The 14,584-nt window shown below is 39.0% G+C and overlaps 1 protein-coding gene across 3 annotated transcripts in view; it reads left to right on the top strand.

The window, feature by feature from the left end:
* The window catches only part of cadm1b (cell adhesion molecule 1b), a 150,256-nt gene that overhangs the window by 99,361 nt on the left and 36,311 nt on the right, over positions 1-14,584 (top strand). For all 3 annotated transcript variants that reach the window (XM_034197922.1, XM_034197923.1, XM_034197921.1), the window contains exons 2-4: positions 341-361; positions 9,284-9,430; positions 14,135-14,287. In XM_034197922.1, coding sequence (XP_034053813.1) covers positions 341-361; positions 9,284-9,430; positions 14,135-14,287 — 321 coding nt within the window. The remainder of the gene's footprint in view (positions 1-340; positions 362-9,283; positions 9,431-14,134; positions 14,288-14,584) is intronic.

Genomic DNA, 14,584 nt, shown 5'->3' with positions numbered 1-14,584 from the left:
AAGGGGGGGGGGAGAAACAAAAGGTTCATATATCCCCTCTTTTCCTCCATATTAATATAGCGCTGGATGAATGGACGCAAAATCGCTCATTGTGTCTGGGATTGTTAACACCTGTGGAAAAATAGAACTTAAAATAAATACTCATTATGATCCCTTTTGTATTTCTCTTTACAGGTGATAAATAGAAAAAAAATGATATGAAGCTTTGATACAATTTAACAGCGGTATTTATCACCAATGAAAAAGTATTTTACCAGTGTAATATAACTCTCTGCTCACAACTTCTTTTCTGTTTTCTCCTCTTCTCTTCCACACTCATCCTCTTCCTGTGCTGCACCAGGAGCTGCTGAAACCGTGACAGGTACTCTTTCTTTTTACTGCTACCTGCTGTTCATTGGATGTGTGTGTGTGTGTGTGTGTGTGTGTGTGTGTGTGTGTGTGTGTGTGTGTGTGTGTGTGTGTGTGTGTGTGTGTGTGTGTGTGTGTGTGTGTGTGTGTGTGTGTGTGTGTGTGTGTGTGTGTGTGTGTGTGTGTGGTGTGTGTGTGTGTGTGTGTGTGTGTGTGTGTGTGTGTGTGTGTGTGGGTGTGTGTGTGTGTGTGTGTGTATTGGCTGTCCATTGCAGTCTGTTTGTCTGTGAATATTGACATGAGTGGTTTGTTATGGTCGTGTTTTCTTTTCAGGCGAGGAGGAGAGAGCCATGCACTCACAATGCAGATCCACTCCTTTTATTCTTAATTCTCAAATCAACATTTCGCCACATGTAACGGCAGATTTCCATTTGTTTCAGACCACTTGGTTGCCACTTAAGTTGGTCTGTTTTTTAATGAACTTTTTACTGAGATCTGCAATGCTCGGAGGTGCACTTTACCAAATGAAATTATATCAACACCGAAAATAAAACACAACTGGTGAAAACGATCTCGAAAACAAGACTTTCCATGTTAGCAGCTCTGTGAACATGAAATCAGAGCTTTGAGCTAAATGTTTATGCTAACACACAGTGACAATGTGTACAAGTAAGTTGCAGGTTTTATGTTTAATATATTCACTACCATAAGCATTTTCAATAAATATAGAGAAAATAAGTAAATATGTATAATAATAATAATTGTTCAGTAGAAAAAACGCTTGGACAAATGTAAGTACAGAAATGTAGACATGTTTGTCCATTAATATACATGTATACACTATACAGTATGTGCAACACATGTTTTCCTCCTCAGGAACATGAGTTGTGAGTTATGCAGCTCTCTCCTCTTTTCTGTGATTGTCCAGCTACAAACTAACTCCCTTGTAGAAGAGCTGGGCTAAGCCTTCAGCTTTTCATGTTATCTTGGTTCCAACATGATGTAAGGTATCAGTGAGTTATTGACAGCAGTTCCCTGGTTTAAGCTGGTTTCACTGAAGCCCAAAAAACACATAGCAACAACCATTTTCTAACAAATAATCAATGATAACAACACTTTATCTTACCTGTCCAGATGCTACAGTAAGTCCAACATGACACTTTTAACTGCCCTGCCCTGAAATATTTTTACTTTATTGATTAGGGGTTTGTAAGGTTAATTCATCTGTACCAGACAAATGTCAGCTTGAAACCTTTCCTAATGCAACTAAGTAAAACATTGAAAAGGGAGACCGTGTAGTGAGTCTGATACCAATTTCTAAAAGTCACAAACTTTAAATGTATCCTTTATTTTAGACCTCGGAAAGCAAAGTGAACATGGCTTTTAATTAATTCATGAAGCTTTAGAAAATGATTCAGTTAGGATTTGCAAACACTTGATAAAGGATGCCACAATATAAAGTGGTACTCAATAATTAAAGTGTATCAATACTTTCATTTACTTAGAACATTGACATATATACCTCTTCATATGTCACCACAGCCTTATTTTCAAGTCATGTTGCAGCATCATTATACAATCAGTTCCACTGAGCTTCTAAGAGATCTTTTCTTTGGTAATAAAATAAAGATGGTCAAATTAGTGGATTTGAAATTTCTGAAACCTTCCCATGCAAAGGGTCTAGGAGGAATGGCACAGCACTAATTATACACTGAGACTGAGTACTTCTCACTTGTGAATATTCTTAAAACAGCATTTCATCATGAGGATCAGGGTTTAATGACTGAGCTGGGTAAAGGCATGCTGCATCAGAGGAGCAGAGGCAGAACTTGTTATTGTTAATGACTGGCTATAGTTCTGGTTGTTCTTTGAAAGGTCACGACTGCTGCAGACAGCGGTGACTCAAGAGAGAGGAATTGGATGCTGGCTGTCCAGCTTTTTGCTACCCCTTTCATGTCTTTTGATGCGAAAACAAGAGAGAAAAGTTCAAAGAGGGAGCCAGCTTCATTCTAAGGTACCCTTCTCTGAACTTCTGCCGGTCTGCTAATATTTCCTGATTTTCGTGTACTTCATACATTTGGTTGGGGATAGTTGCTGTTTTGCATTTTGAGTGCGGCTGATGAGGTGAGCCTCCATGCCAGACTATTGATGCCAGATTGTACAGCCCCTCAGAGAGAGCAGAGACTTTTGAAGGTCTGTATTTCACTCTGACTGTTTCATTCAGTATGTTGTGATGCGGGAACAGGAGGGCAGCCATGTGTAGAGATACAGGCACTTTACTCTTCCAGACAGCTGCTGGAATGAGTGTGAATGTATCAGCCAGTCATCTGTGCCATGCCTCTGCCCACTCCCCTCCATCCCCACCCACTACCCAGAATTAATGACTGCCTCTCCTCATTTGTACCCAATCATGACCAGGATGCAGAGGCAATTGAAAATGTTTACTCCAATTGCAAAAACCCTCCATGTTCCACAAAGTGCCCCGTTTTCTCTTTGATGGGATTGCTAATCACAGCGACGTTATTTATGTGTGTTTTGAATTGGAGATGAGCCTAGGCCAGGATATTGGAGGGGGACCAACCTTGCTTGGGGCGGCTAAACCTTATGGAGAATTTATCTATTACATTCCCTTTCTCTCAGTCCAACAGATTGGTAGCAGAATAACCTTGCTTTGAGGCTGCTCAATGTTGCTGTTTTGACTGCCAAGTATATTACTTTTACAGCAATGAAATAAAATAGACATCAAAACACTTCACATTGCTTTCGCCTCATCCTCTGCAGCACTTAGCACATGAGCAGAGGAGCTCCAGCACACTTGATATCATTCCAAACTTACACACTTCAACTCTCCACATGAAAAATATTTTTATTTGAATTGATGCCCATGGTTAATCTCTATTTATTCATTCTTTTTATGAAGCAAGGAAGTAACTAATCACTCCCTCTTCTCATTCCTACATCCATTTACTAATTTGGTGTTTCATAAACAAGTTCTAGGCCATGCTAATACCTGACCATGAGGAAATGGTATGATTCGGAGAAAAAGCTGAACGACTAATATATGGTTTAAAAGCCTATACTATATGCATTTATAACATAGCAAAGTTTGTAAATTATTATGTTTGCTTCCCTCATTATTCCCTCTAAATCTCAGATGAACAGAAAACTGATTTTGAAGTCAAATGACTTACCATATTAAACGATACATCTTAAGATTTACAGTCAAACCCACAATCGGAAATATTGTGCCCCATATATCAATCTTAAAGTACGGTAATGTAACTTGAGTTCATGTCCTGTCACAGACCTCCAATTAATGTTCACCATTGTATTAACTGTAACTTCAATCTTTCCCTTAACCTTGAATGTTTTATTTTCAATCATTATTCTATTTATCGGGTATCCACAGTGCTCTGGCCAAATGGCATATTACCCTAGATGCAAGTACAGTGTCTATGAAAAGTAAATGAGGGTCACCCTCAATAATATTGAATTCAATAATTTACTAACTGTGACACTGATGAAGTCCGGATGGATGAAAACATGTTGTGGATTACCAGAAAGGTTATCAAGTAAACTTGCCTAATCCCAAAAAGGAAAAAAGTTTGATATTTTGGGAAGTTTTGCTCTCTTAAAAAGGGTTGGATAAATAAAAATGTGATATTGGTGTACATGTAGGCTACTGTAGCTACAGTGGAGCGAGCAGATGGTTAGATTAGCATAGGGGGATACAGTTAGCAGGCTCTGTTCAAAGGTATAACAAAGCTGCCCACCAGCTCATTTTACACATTATATGTTATTTGCCCTATTTGAACAAACACTGAAGTGTAAAAAGGAACAGCCGGCTGAAAAATAGGCTGAACACAAGGCTGCTTTGCCTATTTATGGGGGGCCAGCAGCCGTTAGCTTAGTCAAGTAGCTAAACCAACTGGCTGGTGGCTGTAGGCGACAAATATATTCAACAAAGAGATATGAAAGTGTTATTGCTCTTGTTATCCAACACTCTGCATTGAATGATGAATTAGTGTTTTAAAATAAATCAGCCATTATCATACTTTATCCCTAACCTTAACTATTGTTTGCCATAAACATTTGTTTTAAAAAGCAAGAAAAAGTTGTCATTGGAAGTATAATGAGTTTTATGAAATGACGAAGAATCAGTATTCTTAACTGGCATTAGTGATGCTGTAAGTCCGTCGTTTCAAAATTCTCAGAATGTATCTGGTACTGGTAAGATTTACAAGTATTGCCTTTTTCATGCACCAGCTCTATTTCATGCACCATCTCGCCATTGAATGGGTTGGTTGATTACAAAAATGGGTTGTTCTCCCCCAACCATACAATCATTCACCTTTAGAAGCTTAAAGTTTACTATAGCGTTCTGTAGTAGGCCTACTATTTAATTTGTTTTATGTCTGTATCCTATTTCACAATTAAACATTACATTATGTTAATGCCTATCGTAAATATAAACTGCATTACAATTGTTTAATGGACTTTTATAACATAATCTGTTTTAAATGACTTTACTCTTGTCCTGAACCTGATCCCTGTCAGCAGCGTGGAATACAATGGGTAGTTCATTACATCAGACAGGTCTGAGGAGCTTTTTCTCCACAGGAGGTTAATTTCTTATAGCTTGGCGTTCATTTTGAATCATATTAGTTTGCCTGTCTTTTCCAGTTATTTTTTCTCTTCCACTTTGTAAATGTCAGAATGCAATGCAGGTGTCTGACAAGTCGGGCATGCAAATGTGCTTTTGATGTTTTCTTGGGGTCGTGGCTGGGAGTGCTGTTCCTCCGCTGGTGGGAACCTGAGGCATCAAATCGTATTCACCGTTATACTTATGCTATTTTAGCTCCTGCGAGATAAATGTAAAACAAGGTGACTTTTGATTATGTCCCTGTTGAAAGCTGAGTGGGGATCAAAGCCAGGCTCTTTGTGTGAGGTATAAGTTACAACAACAAGGTCGAAGGACTGTCTGTGGTGTCTTGAGTGACTCAGATGCTTACAGCACTTTTATTCCTAGAGATACAGAACAGCTGAGCACACGGAGCACACATTGGTCACATAGATCCTCAGATGGAGGGCTCTGATAAAGCTCATCCATAAACAGCATCCAGCCCGGCTCCTCTCTCTCTCTCTCGCTCTCTCTTTAAGTCCCCCTCTCTTCCTCCCCTCCTCCTCTCGGCCCATATCTACAAGTTGCCACACTCTTTCTTTGTTTATTTTCCTTCCTACCCTCTCCTCTCTCGCTACCTTCGTGGGCAGCAGAGCTTACAGCCCATCTGGCACTGACTCACAGGGCGCACTCTGAGCTTGGGGAGATCAATAGTGACAAACATTGCACATGGCTCTTATATTAAAAGGATTAGACATGGCCGTAACCAAACAGTCTATGTGGCCTATTCACATATCTCAACAATTTGTGTTTGTGTGTACATCAATCCCTCAGCCTGTCCTCTGAGGGGTCTGCTGAACAATCGACCAAATAGGCAGCGTCCATGTAAAGTTGGCGACGTTGGTGAGGGTGACGCTAACTTTACATAGGGGGAAAGGCATACACGTTCTCCTGGCGAGACCTAAAATAATCTTCGTAATATCTATCAAACTATAGATCCTACACATCCACTGGACGTGGATTCTAAAAGTACAAAATACACTTCTCGCTAGAAATCTAATCAAAAAGCATTTTAATGGCCAAACTATTCTACGATTTAGGATTTTCCAGAGGGTTATTTGGGAATCAGCCTGTCCTCCTACAAAAAACGACCATATAGGTCGATTGTTCAGCAGCTAAATACGACCCAGAGTCACGTTTTAAAGTGTAGCACCTCTAGTGGTCGTGTAAGAAACAACATGCTCCTTCTCGATTGCAAACGCTCCGGAGGGTCGTTTATTCACAAATTACCCTCTGGAAAATCCTAAATTGTGGAATAGTTAGGCCATTAAAATGCTTTTTTATTAGATTTCTAGCGAGAAGTGTATATTGTACTTTTATAATCTACGTCCAGTGGATGTGTAGGATCTACAGTTTGATAGATATACGAAGATAATTTGAGGTCTCGCCAGGATAACGTGTACTGTATATGGGGCAGCTTCCATGTAAAGTTAGCATGGGTGAAAACAGTATTTCCGGTCTCGAAGTTTTCATAATAAAACCGGAAGTATTCCCCACACTGTCAAATGATCTCCATTACTCATCCACTTAAAAACATCAGTTTATCCTTGTTAATTACACAATATTGATTGGTTTAAATTGTGTACAATGCTTTTGTGTTTTTAACCTTCGATTCGGAGAAACAAATAGTTTTTTCGGAGTTTAGACACTACAGAGTTTCCGAAGACACTACACTACCCAGAATCCCCAGCTATCGTTTGGGACTACAACATCCGCCTTGCTTTACAAACCCCGTGATTAGCCCTCAAGCTCTGATGTTGGAGTGGCAGTGCGACAAGGTTACACCGAATGTCAAACAGCTCTTTGAAATGGAATGGAACCACGCCAGACTATCCAAAACTGGACTTGGACGGGTCCAGCCCAGCCCTCCCCCCCAGAATTACACATGCTGGCTATTGTGTGTTTCGCAATATGTTCTATGGCACGTCTCTACTGGGAATTGTAGTTTTATAAGACGTTTTCGTATTTCCCACAATTAGAAGTTGCCAGTATTAAACTGTATACATCCCTGGAGGTTTAGGGGATACGAAACACATTGGTGTTATCAAATTTAAAACATATAATTAATACATGGGTGAAAATTGCTTGTGCCCATAATGGGCAGCATTAATATACCCACATGACAGCTAAGGTCAGAAGAGCTTTATTTAACAGCTGGTCTTATGTCTGTGACCCCTCCTGTTGTTAATTGATAAGCCTGAAACATGCACTTGTCAAGGTTCAGATGCACATTTAGCAAATATGGCAGTAGCCATCGATCATCTTAAGATAAGATACTTTATTGATCCCAAGTTGGGAAATGTTTTTGTTACAGCAGCATGTACTACTTTGTTCTACTCCACTACAATTCAGAGGTCAACCTGGTATTTTTACTCTACTACATTTATTTTTGTTACTTTACAGATTCTGATTAATGATGTGAAATATAAACAACCCTTAAATCAGACTTTCGTTACACCTGAGTAAAATTCAGCCTTATCAGTTTGTCTGTTTTGCACATCCACCTGTTAATATCTTTGGACGTCCTGCACTAAACTGTTTTATTGTAGAGATCACTACAGTATCTTCTTGATATTTTCTATTCTATATTTCTATCATTGACCCCTATTTTGTATGTAGGCTACTCTTAATATTTAAATGTTTTCATAAAAATTAAACTTATTCAACAACTAAATTCAATAACGTGCTTTAACCACTAGGAGGTACGGTTTAGACCAGTGGTCTAGTTAATAAAACATAATAATATCAAACATAATATGACTATTCACTTTATTGTGAAATTAAAACAGAACGGTAAAGGAAAATACAGTTTCAGTCTCTCAATGTGAAGCTTATGCATTGTACCATAAACTTGTATAGACCTGTAACAGTCAACTGCATGAGGAGTTGGAAAGGTAGTTCAGAAAATCAGTAATATCTTTAAAAACTACAAAAAAAATCCCTTTCTATCAGCTGTGCACCGTTATGGTGTAAATACAGACTATCTACTTATTGGATCAAATATAAAAGTCAGCCGAATTAGTGTTGATACTGCAAGGAGACGTATTGTGTGAAAAGAAATGGAAGATGTTGTTTAATTGTTGATATTTTATGGTCCACGTCACGTATTCAGTTTTGGCGGCATCTCTTCCAGTTTGTCAAAAGGTCTTCTGATCAGGGCTCTATAATCAATCAATCAATGTTTATTTATATAGCCCAATATCACAAATGTTACATTTGTCTCAGTGGACTTTACAGTAAATAAATACATATCTACGGCAGATATGTAATATTTAATGCAGCCGAACCGTGTATTACAATGCCGTTATGTGATGACTTTCAAAGAGAAAAGCAAGAACACTCGGAATAAAGTATTATTTTATTTTTTTTAAATGTTTTCCGATTTCATATCACATAAACACCATATCCCGACGTGCATTGCGGCGTGATTTTAGCCTACCAAAACCTCTGAAAAAAGAAATGTGTCTCTCAGAATCGAATGAGAAAACCCTATGGGAAAAACACAAAAGCATTGTACACAATTTAAACCAATTAATGTCGTATAATTAACTAGGATAAACTGATGTTTTTTAGTGGATGAGTACTGCAGATATCACTGTTAAATCATTTGATCATTGGTTTTATTATGAAAACGTCGAGACCGGAAATACTGTTTTCAACCCGTAACTTTACATGGAAGCTTGCCGCATATACACGTTCTCCTGACGAAACCTCAAATCATCTTCGTAATATCTATCAAACTATAGATCCTACATAACGACTGGACGTGGATTCTAAAAGTACAATATATACTTCTCGCTAGAAATCTAATCATAAAGCGTTTTAATGGCCAAACTATCCTACAATTTAGGATTTTACAGAGAGGGTTATTTGTGAATAAACGAACATCTGTAACGTTTGCATTCAACGGGAGCACTAGAGGCCGACAACTTTCAAACGTAATTATAGGTCGTATTAAGCGCTTGAACAAACGACATATTTGGTCGTAATAAGGGCTTAAACAATCGACCCATTTGGTCGTATGAGTTGGAGGACTTGTTGCAGCGAATATACGACCCTCGGGAGCGTTTGCAATTGCTGCAAATTGTTGTTTCTAACACTAAGCTGCTGAACAATCAACCTATTTGGTCGTTTGAGTTGGAGGACATGTTGCGATCCCTGTTGTAAGAACTGTAAATATTTGATAGGATATTCATATGCAAAAAGGAACGTTTGCCTCATCTGAAATAACATTTTTCTGTCTGTGTTGTGAAGTCGATGGTCAGAACCTGGCAACCGACAACGTGTCGGTGATCGAGGGGGAAACAGCCACTATAAGCTGCAGAGTGAAGAACAACGACGACTCCGTTATCCAGCTGCTCAATCCCAACAGACAAACCATCTACTTCAGAGAAGTTCGACGTAAGTGCTGCTGCCTCAGACACAATGTTAACCATGTCTTCTGGAATCTGTGAAGTCAGCATGAATTATGCAAACACACTGGGATTGCTTAAGAAGAAAAGCATTTGGCTCTAATTCTTACTACTTATTTTTGTATTCTGCTTCACACCAATAATTCTGCAGCCGCAGTTGAATGCATATTGTAGACATTGTTTCTTTCACTTCCTCATACACACTGTCATTTAAGGTATAATTTTATTTGTATTTAACCTTTATTTAACCAGATAAAAAGCATTGAGATAAAATCTCATTTACAATGCTGACCTGGTCAACAAGGCAGCAACGTTACACATTATTACACATAACACAGACATATAAAATACAGAGAACACAACTAAGTAAACAAAAAGACAAAAAGCAGGAAACAAATAGATGACATGTGATGACCAACATTTAAAAATAATAGAGAAAATCAAGTAATTAACCGAAGTGCATGTCAAAGTCTTGTTGACGTTGTAGAGCCATTTAATCATTAACGGTATACATAGAACAAGTTTGCACAAACATGTAATTTATTTGTTCATATTTATAAAATAATCAGTCGCCATTAAAGCTACATGCACTGCCTTTTATGCATATACACTAAATCTATACTGACAATTACATTTCAATATTCATTGTTCTTATATTAGTTTGAATTTTAAATAAAACTTCTCCGCCCATTGACCGCAAAAATACTCGACTATATTAGTAGTTTTCCTTTAAGTCCCTTGAGGAGACAAAAAGACAGTTTCTGTCCTCAGATTCGTGTTTTTGTCAGTTACCCATTTCAGGACATCCTGTATACTAACCTCTTTTGACATTTGAAGTGAAGGTATCTGACATCACAAGGAGATCAGCTTTTGCTTTAAGTATCACGTGATTCCATCTGTCCTTGACTTCTTGGCTTTTACACAAGTCATTAAGCTCAGAAAGTGGCAAGATTAACATGAGATAATACACTGTGCTACCATAATGGGAATACTTTTGTGTCCTTGTCAGTGTTCGATTGTACGATAATCTCTTAGATTAGGATATTGAATATTATGATTATGCATGAGCATATGGGCTACTCCTACTTCTACCAAGTTTTGTCTCTGCTTTTTTACGTGTTTATATCTGGGATGTGAGCCAAGATTCAAGGTGAATGAGAAACACTCTTCATTTCAGTCTATATTGCATCCCAGCTGTTATTTCACAAGTCTAGGTAGCGAGACGTGTGTTCCTTTCTCTCTTGTGAAGAGCATCAGGGGAGACAGGGTAAACATTTGTTGTCATATTTGTACAAAATACCCAAAGCTACTTGAGAATATGACGATAAAGAATGGATTTATATAAAGCATAGGTCATGTTGCGCTCTACATCTTAGACATATTTGTATTCTGACACGACTGAGTAGAAAGACACTTGTAACGTTTACAAAACCAACAATGAATAATAAGCTCTGGGTAACAATCAATATTAACTCTGTACTGTTAAGGAAATATTTCCCAAGGTTAAGACAACCCTTTTCCTCTCTGCTGGTAAGCTGCTTGACATGTAGTTTTCTCCGACTTAGTCAATGTTGTTCTATTCACAATTTCACGACATAAAAGGTTTCGTAAAGGTGCTAATTAGATCTGAAAATATGTGAGATCTATAACGGACGGCGGTGTTGTTAGGTGGCTGCTGTGTGTTTGTGTTCCTCATAAAGAGGTCTAATAAACCCCATAGCAGCACTACTCGACTCCGCTCCTAAAGGACTGCCGGTCCTGTGTGGACCCCCCTCAGCCTGTGGCTTTGTTACCTGTCAACAGGGCCGCTCGAAACAGTGGCAGATCTTTAAATACAGCAAAGTAAACGGCAGCGACATAAAGACACAACAGGCGCTACAAGAACAGCAGCGGCAAGCGAAGAGGCAGAAACAGATGCATAAGTGCCGTACAAAATAATAACAGCTTTACAATGTCGGTGAAGGCCAAATAAACACATTTCTATTGCAGCAAATAAAGATGAATTATGCCAGGTATATAGGCTGAGCGAGTATTGTTGGTATGAGAAATGTATTCTGCATGATATTCATTCAAAATGACAAGCAATTTTGCAGAATTGTCATCTGAAATGGGAAAAATTAGCTTTTATCAGCCATGGTGGACCTCTATGGATTGTGATGCAATATTACACCATTATTTATTCACTGCATCCTTTCACAGAAGATGCCTTGTGTTTCAAAGGTTTAATGTTTAAACCTTTTTTCCAGCATCAGACAATAAAGGCAACAAATTCCTATAAACAGGTTTTTGAATATTTATTATTTCTCAAAAACATTAATCGTCACGACTAATTAAGCAACACCAAAGTTAAAAATCAATCTTCAGTGTTATTTAGTAAGAGTTAACCCAAAACTCATCTGAGCGGATATAATTGACAGTGGCGCTGCAATATAAACAACGGGAACCAATACAAAAAGAAAAACACTGAAATAAACCCGTAATTGCAATGAGATGCTGATTGAGAAAATAGCTTTTCAGGGTCTTCAGTTTATTCTGAAAACTTCCTTTATGAATAAAGTTAAAAGCTTCTCCATGGAAGAATAGCTGTTCAGTCCATGTTGAATTGATTTGGTTATAATGGACTCCCATAATGACAAGTTTAAAGAGTTATTACTTCTCCCCTTTAAGATGAACAATATTTTTCAGTCGTTCTTTTACATACATATAAATCACAAGACTATCTATGCAGTCAAATAAGTGTTGTTTCCATAAATGTGTTTAGATACAGTATATTTCTTGCATGGTATTTTCATAGCTTGGTTTTCAACACAAAAACTGTTGAAAAATGTTGTCGATTTAACAATTACTGGACATTTAAGAACAATTTGAATTCAATTTTAACTAATCAATTAATTTTGTATGTTTTTTTTTTTAATTAAAAAGTACCAGATTCACTAATTTCTGAAATTTTTATTGACTGAATTGTTAATAACAATCCAAAGAATATCCCTAAAGGCACGGACACACCAGGCCGATTATCAGCGTCAGGCCGACGATAAGTGTCGACACGCCCTACTCAGATTGGTGTGTCCCGCACCGTCGGGGCTTTTCAACCTTGCCGACGCCTTTTCGGCCAAAGGCAGTCGGCAAAACAAATCACTCTGATTGGCTGTTCAGCTAGTGAATCAGTGCATGAGAAGTGAAATGGAAGTGAGGGACCCAAACAAACTATTAAGAAGGCAAATTTGAGATTTCATTTAACTCCAGCTCTCGACACAGGGTCGGGAAAGCCCCATGAGCTTCTCGTTGTAGAGTGAAAATGGAACGCACATACTATTGTTTGTTTATATCACGCAGTCTGTTCTTCTTCTCTCGGTTATCACGCAGTCTGTCTTCCGGTTGTTGCCTCTTTTGAATGATGAGTACACACTACCGCCGCCTGCTGGTAAGGAGAGTTATTGCCACTCACGCATGCGCAGTTCGTATGTGCTTCTTGGCCAACGGCTGAAGTCTTTGCGGTGTGTTCCAGTGCGACACATGGCCAAAATGCAGAGACGCGAGGCGACACAACAGTCGGTGTCCGTCTGTGTCAGTTCTTTGTTGTCAGATTGGTGTGTCCGGGCCTTAATATAAGTAATCACTACATTTGGTTGCAACCCTTATATGTATAAATATCTTGAACAATATGCCTTAACCCTGACTAATGAATACCAGACTATGCTCTTATGTAAGCATTCAGCCGATTATAAAACTGCCACGTATAAACTTGATCGAGCGTCCCCGAAGTGAAGGGTTTCCCTCCTTAGCAGGTGCTCTGGCTCTCAAAGTGCATCAGTGTCATTGTTTCCCTTTGAGGAGAGACTTCCAAAGAGCTCTCAAATTATACCGGGATGAGGTTTCATGTTGACACTGGCCCGATACCTTGGGTAATGATGATGATGATGCTAAGTGTAAAGCCTTAGGGGAATAACAACCTCCCTGTGCTTTAAACAGGGCCTGAATACAGTTTGTTAGCTTAAAGATGTGACGAGGACTTGATAAAGAAGGCAGGTCAAAACATCAAAAGAGCTCCAAATCAAATCAACCAGAGCTGTTTATGTAAAAGAGTGCTTGGAGATGAAGGCTGACTCAATTGAAAAGCAGAGTAAAATATCTGAAAGAGATGGCTAACCTAGTTTTACCACATTACAATACAATTCAGCCAATCTATATCGGCATTAGTATACAGATTCCCAGCTACTTCTGATTTAAAGTTTCAAGCATCCAACCCTCTCTACCTCGGCTCTGTGATTTAATTCATTATGTATGTTTGAATGCTCCCTGTTTTCTGGAATATGTGAGTTTGCTGCATTCATCCATGACCAGCAGCAGCCCACTTTAAGAGATCCTAGCTTGTTAGGAGTCCTCATGAGCACTCTTCACACTTTCCTGTCTTAGCGAGTGCTCTGTGAACTGTAAAGCTTCTTTATAAATCAACTTGTATGAATCATTTTGAAGTTCACTTTTCTTTTACTCAATTAAAGAGAAAGCCCACAAAAGGCTCTCTTGCCCCCTTCTCCCCCCTCTCCATATCTCATTCTCCTCTTTCATCTCCTTTGTCTCTCTCCATCCAATCTTTCATTCTCACCCCCTCTTCCTTTCTCACCACATGTCTCACGTCTGTGTCCCTGTACTCTGTATCCTCACTGTCTCTGTCTCACATGTATCCCCACAGCTCTGAAGGACAGCCGGTTCCAGCTGGTGAATTTCTCTGACAATGAACTGCGGGTGTCTCTGTCCAATGTGTCACTCTCGGATGAGGGACGCTATGTGTGCCAGCTCTACACAGATCCTCCTCAGGAAGCCTACGCAGACATCACTGTCCTGGGTAGGTGTGAGGTTTCATAAGTGAACCTCACAAGCACCCATCACCCAGCTCATCACACACATTTGTAATGTATTTCGCTATGCTACTGTATAGAGCGGGGACATGAAATAATAGTAATCTTTTATCCTGTTATCTTTAGCAACTGAAACAAAATGTCAGCCAATTAGGCTCTTGCGGGGCTCAACAGCATAACGAAAAGGAGCAGATGCTGAAACCGATGGCTCAGACCACGTTGGTTTTGGCAGCTGTGTTGACTCTGTGAATCCCGGTGAATGTTGACTTGGCTGCTCCAAACGA

The sequence above is a fragment of the Gymnodraco acuticeps genome, unplaced genomic scaffold (genome assembly GCF_902827175.1).
Source record: "Gymnodraco acuticeps unplaced genomic scaffold, fGymAcu1.1, whole genome shotgun sequence".
Classification (NCBI taxonomy): Eukaryota; Metazoa; Chordata; class Actinopteri; order Perciformes; family Bathydraconidae; genus Gymnodraco; species Gymnodraco acuticeps.
The sequence above is the reverse complement of the archived record's forward strand: the minus strand, read 5'-3'. Positions and strand labels throughout refer to the sequence as shown.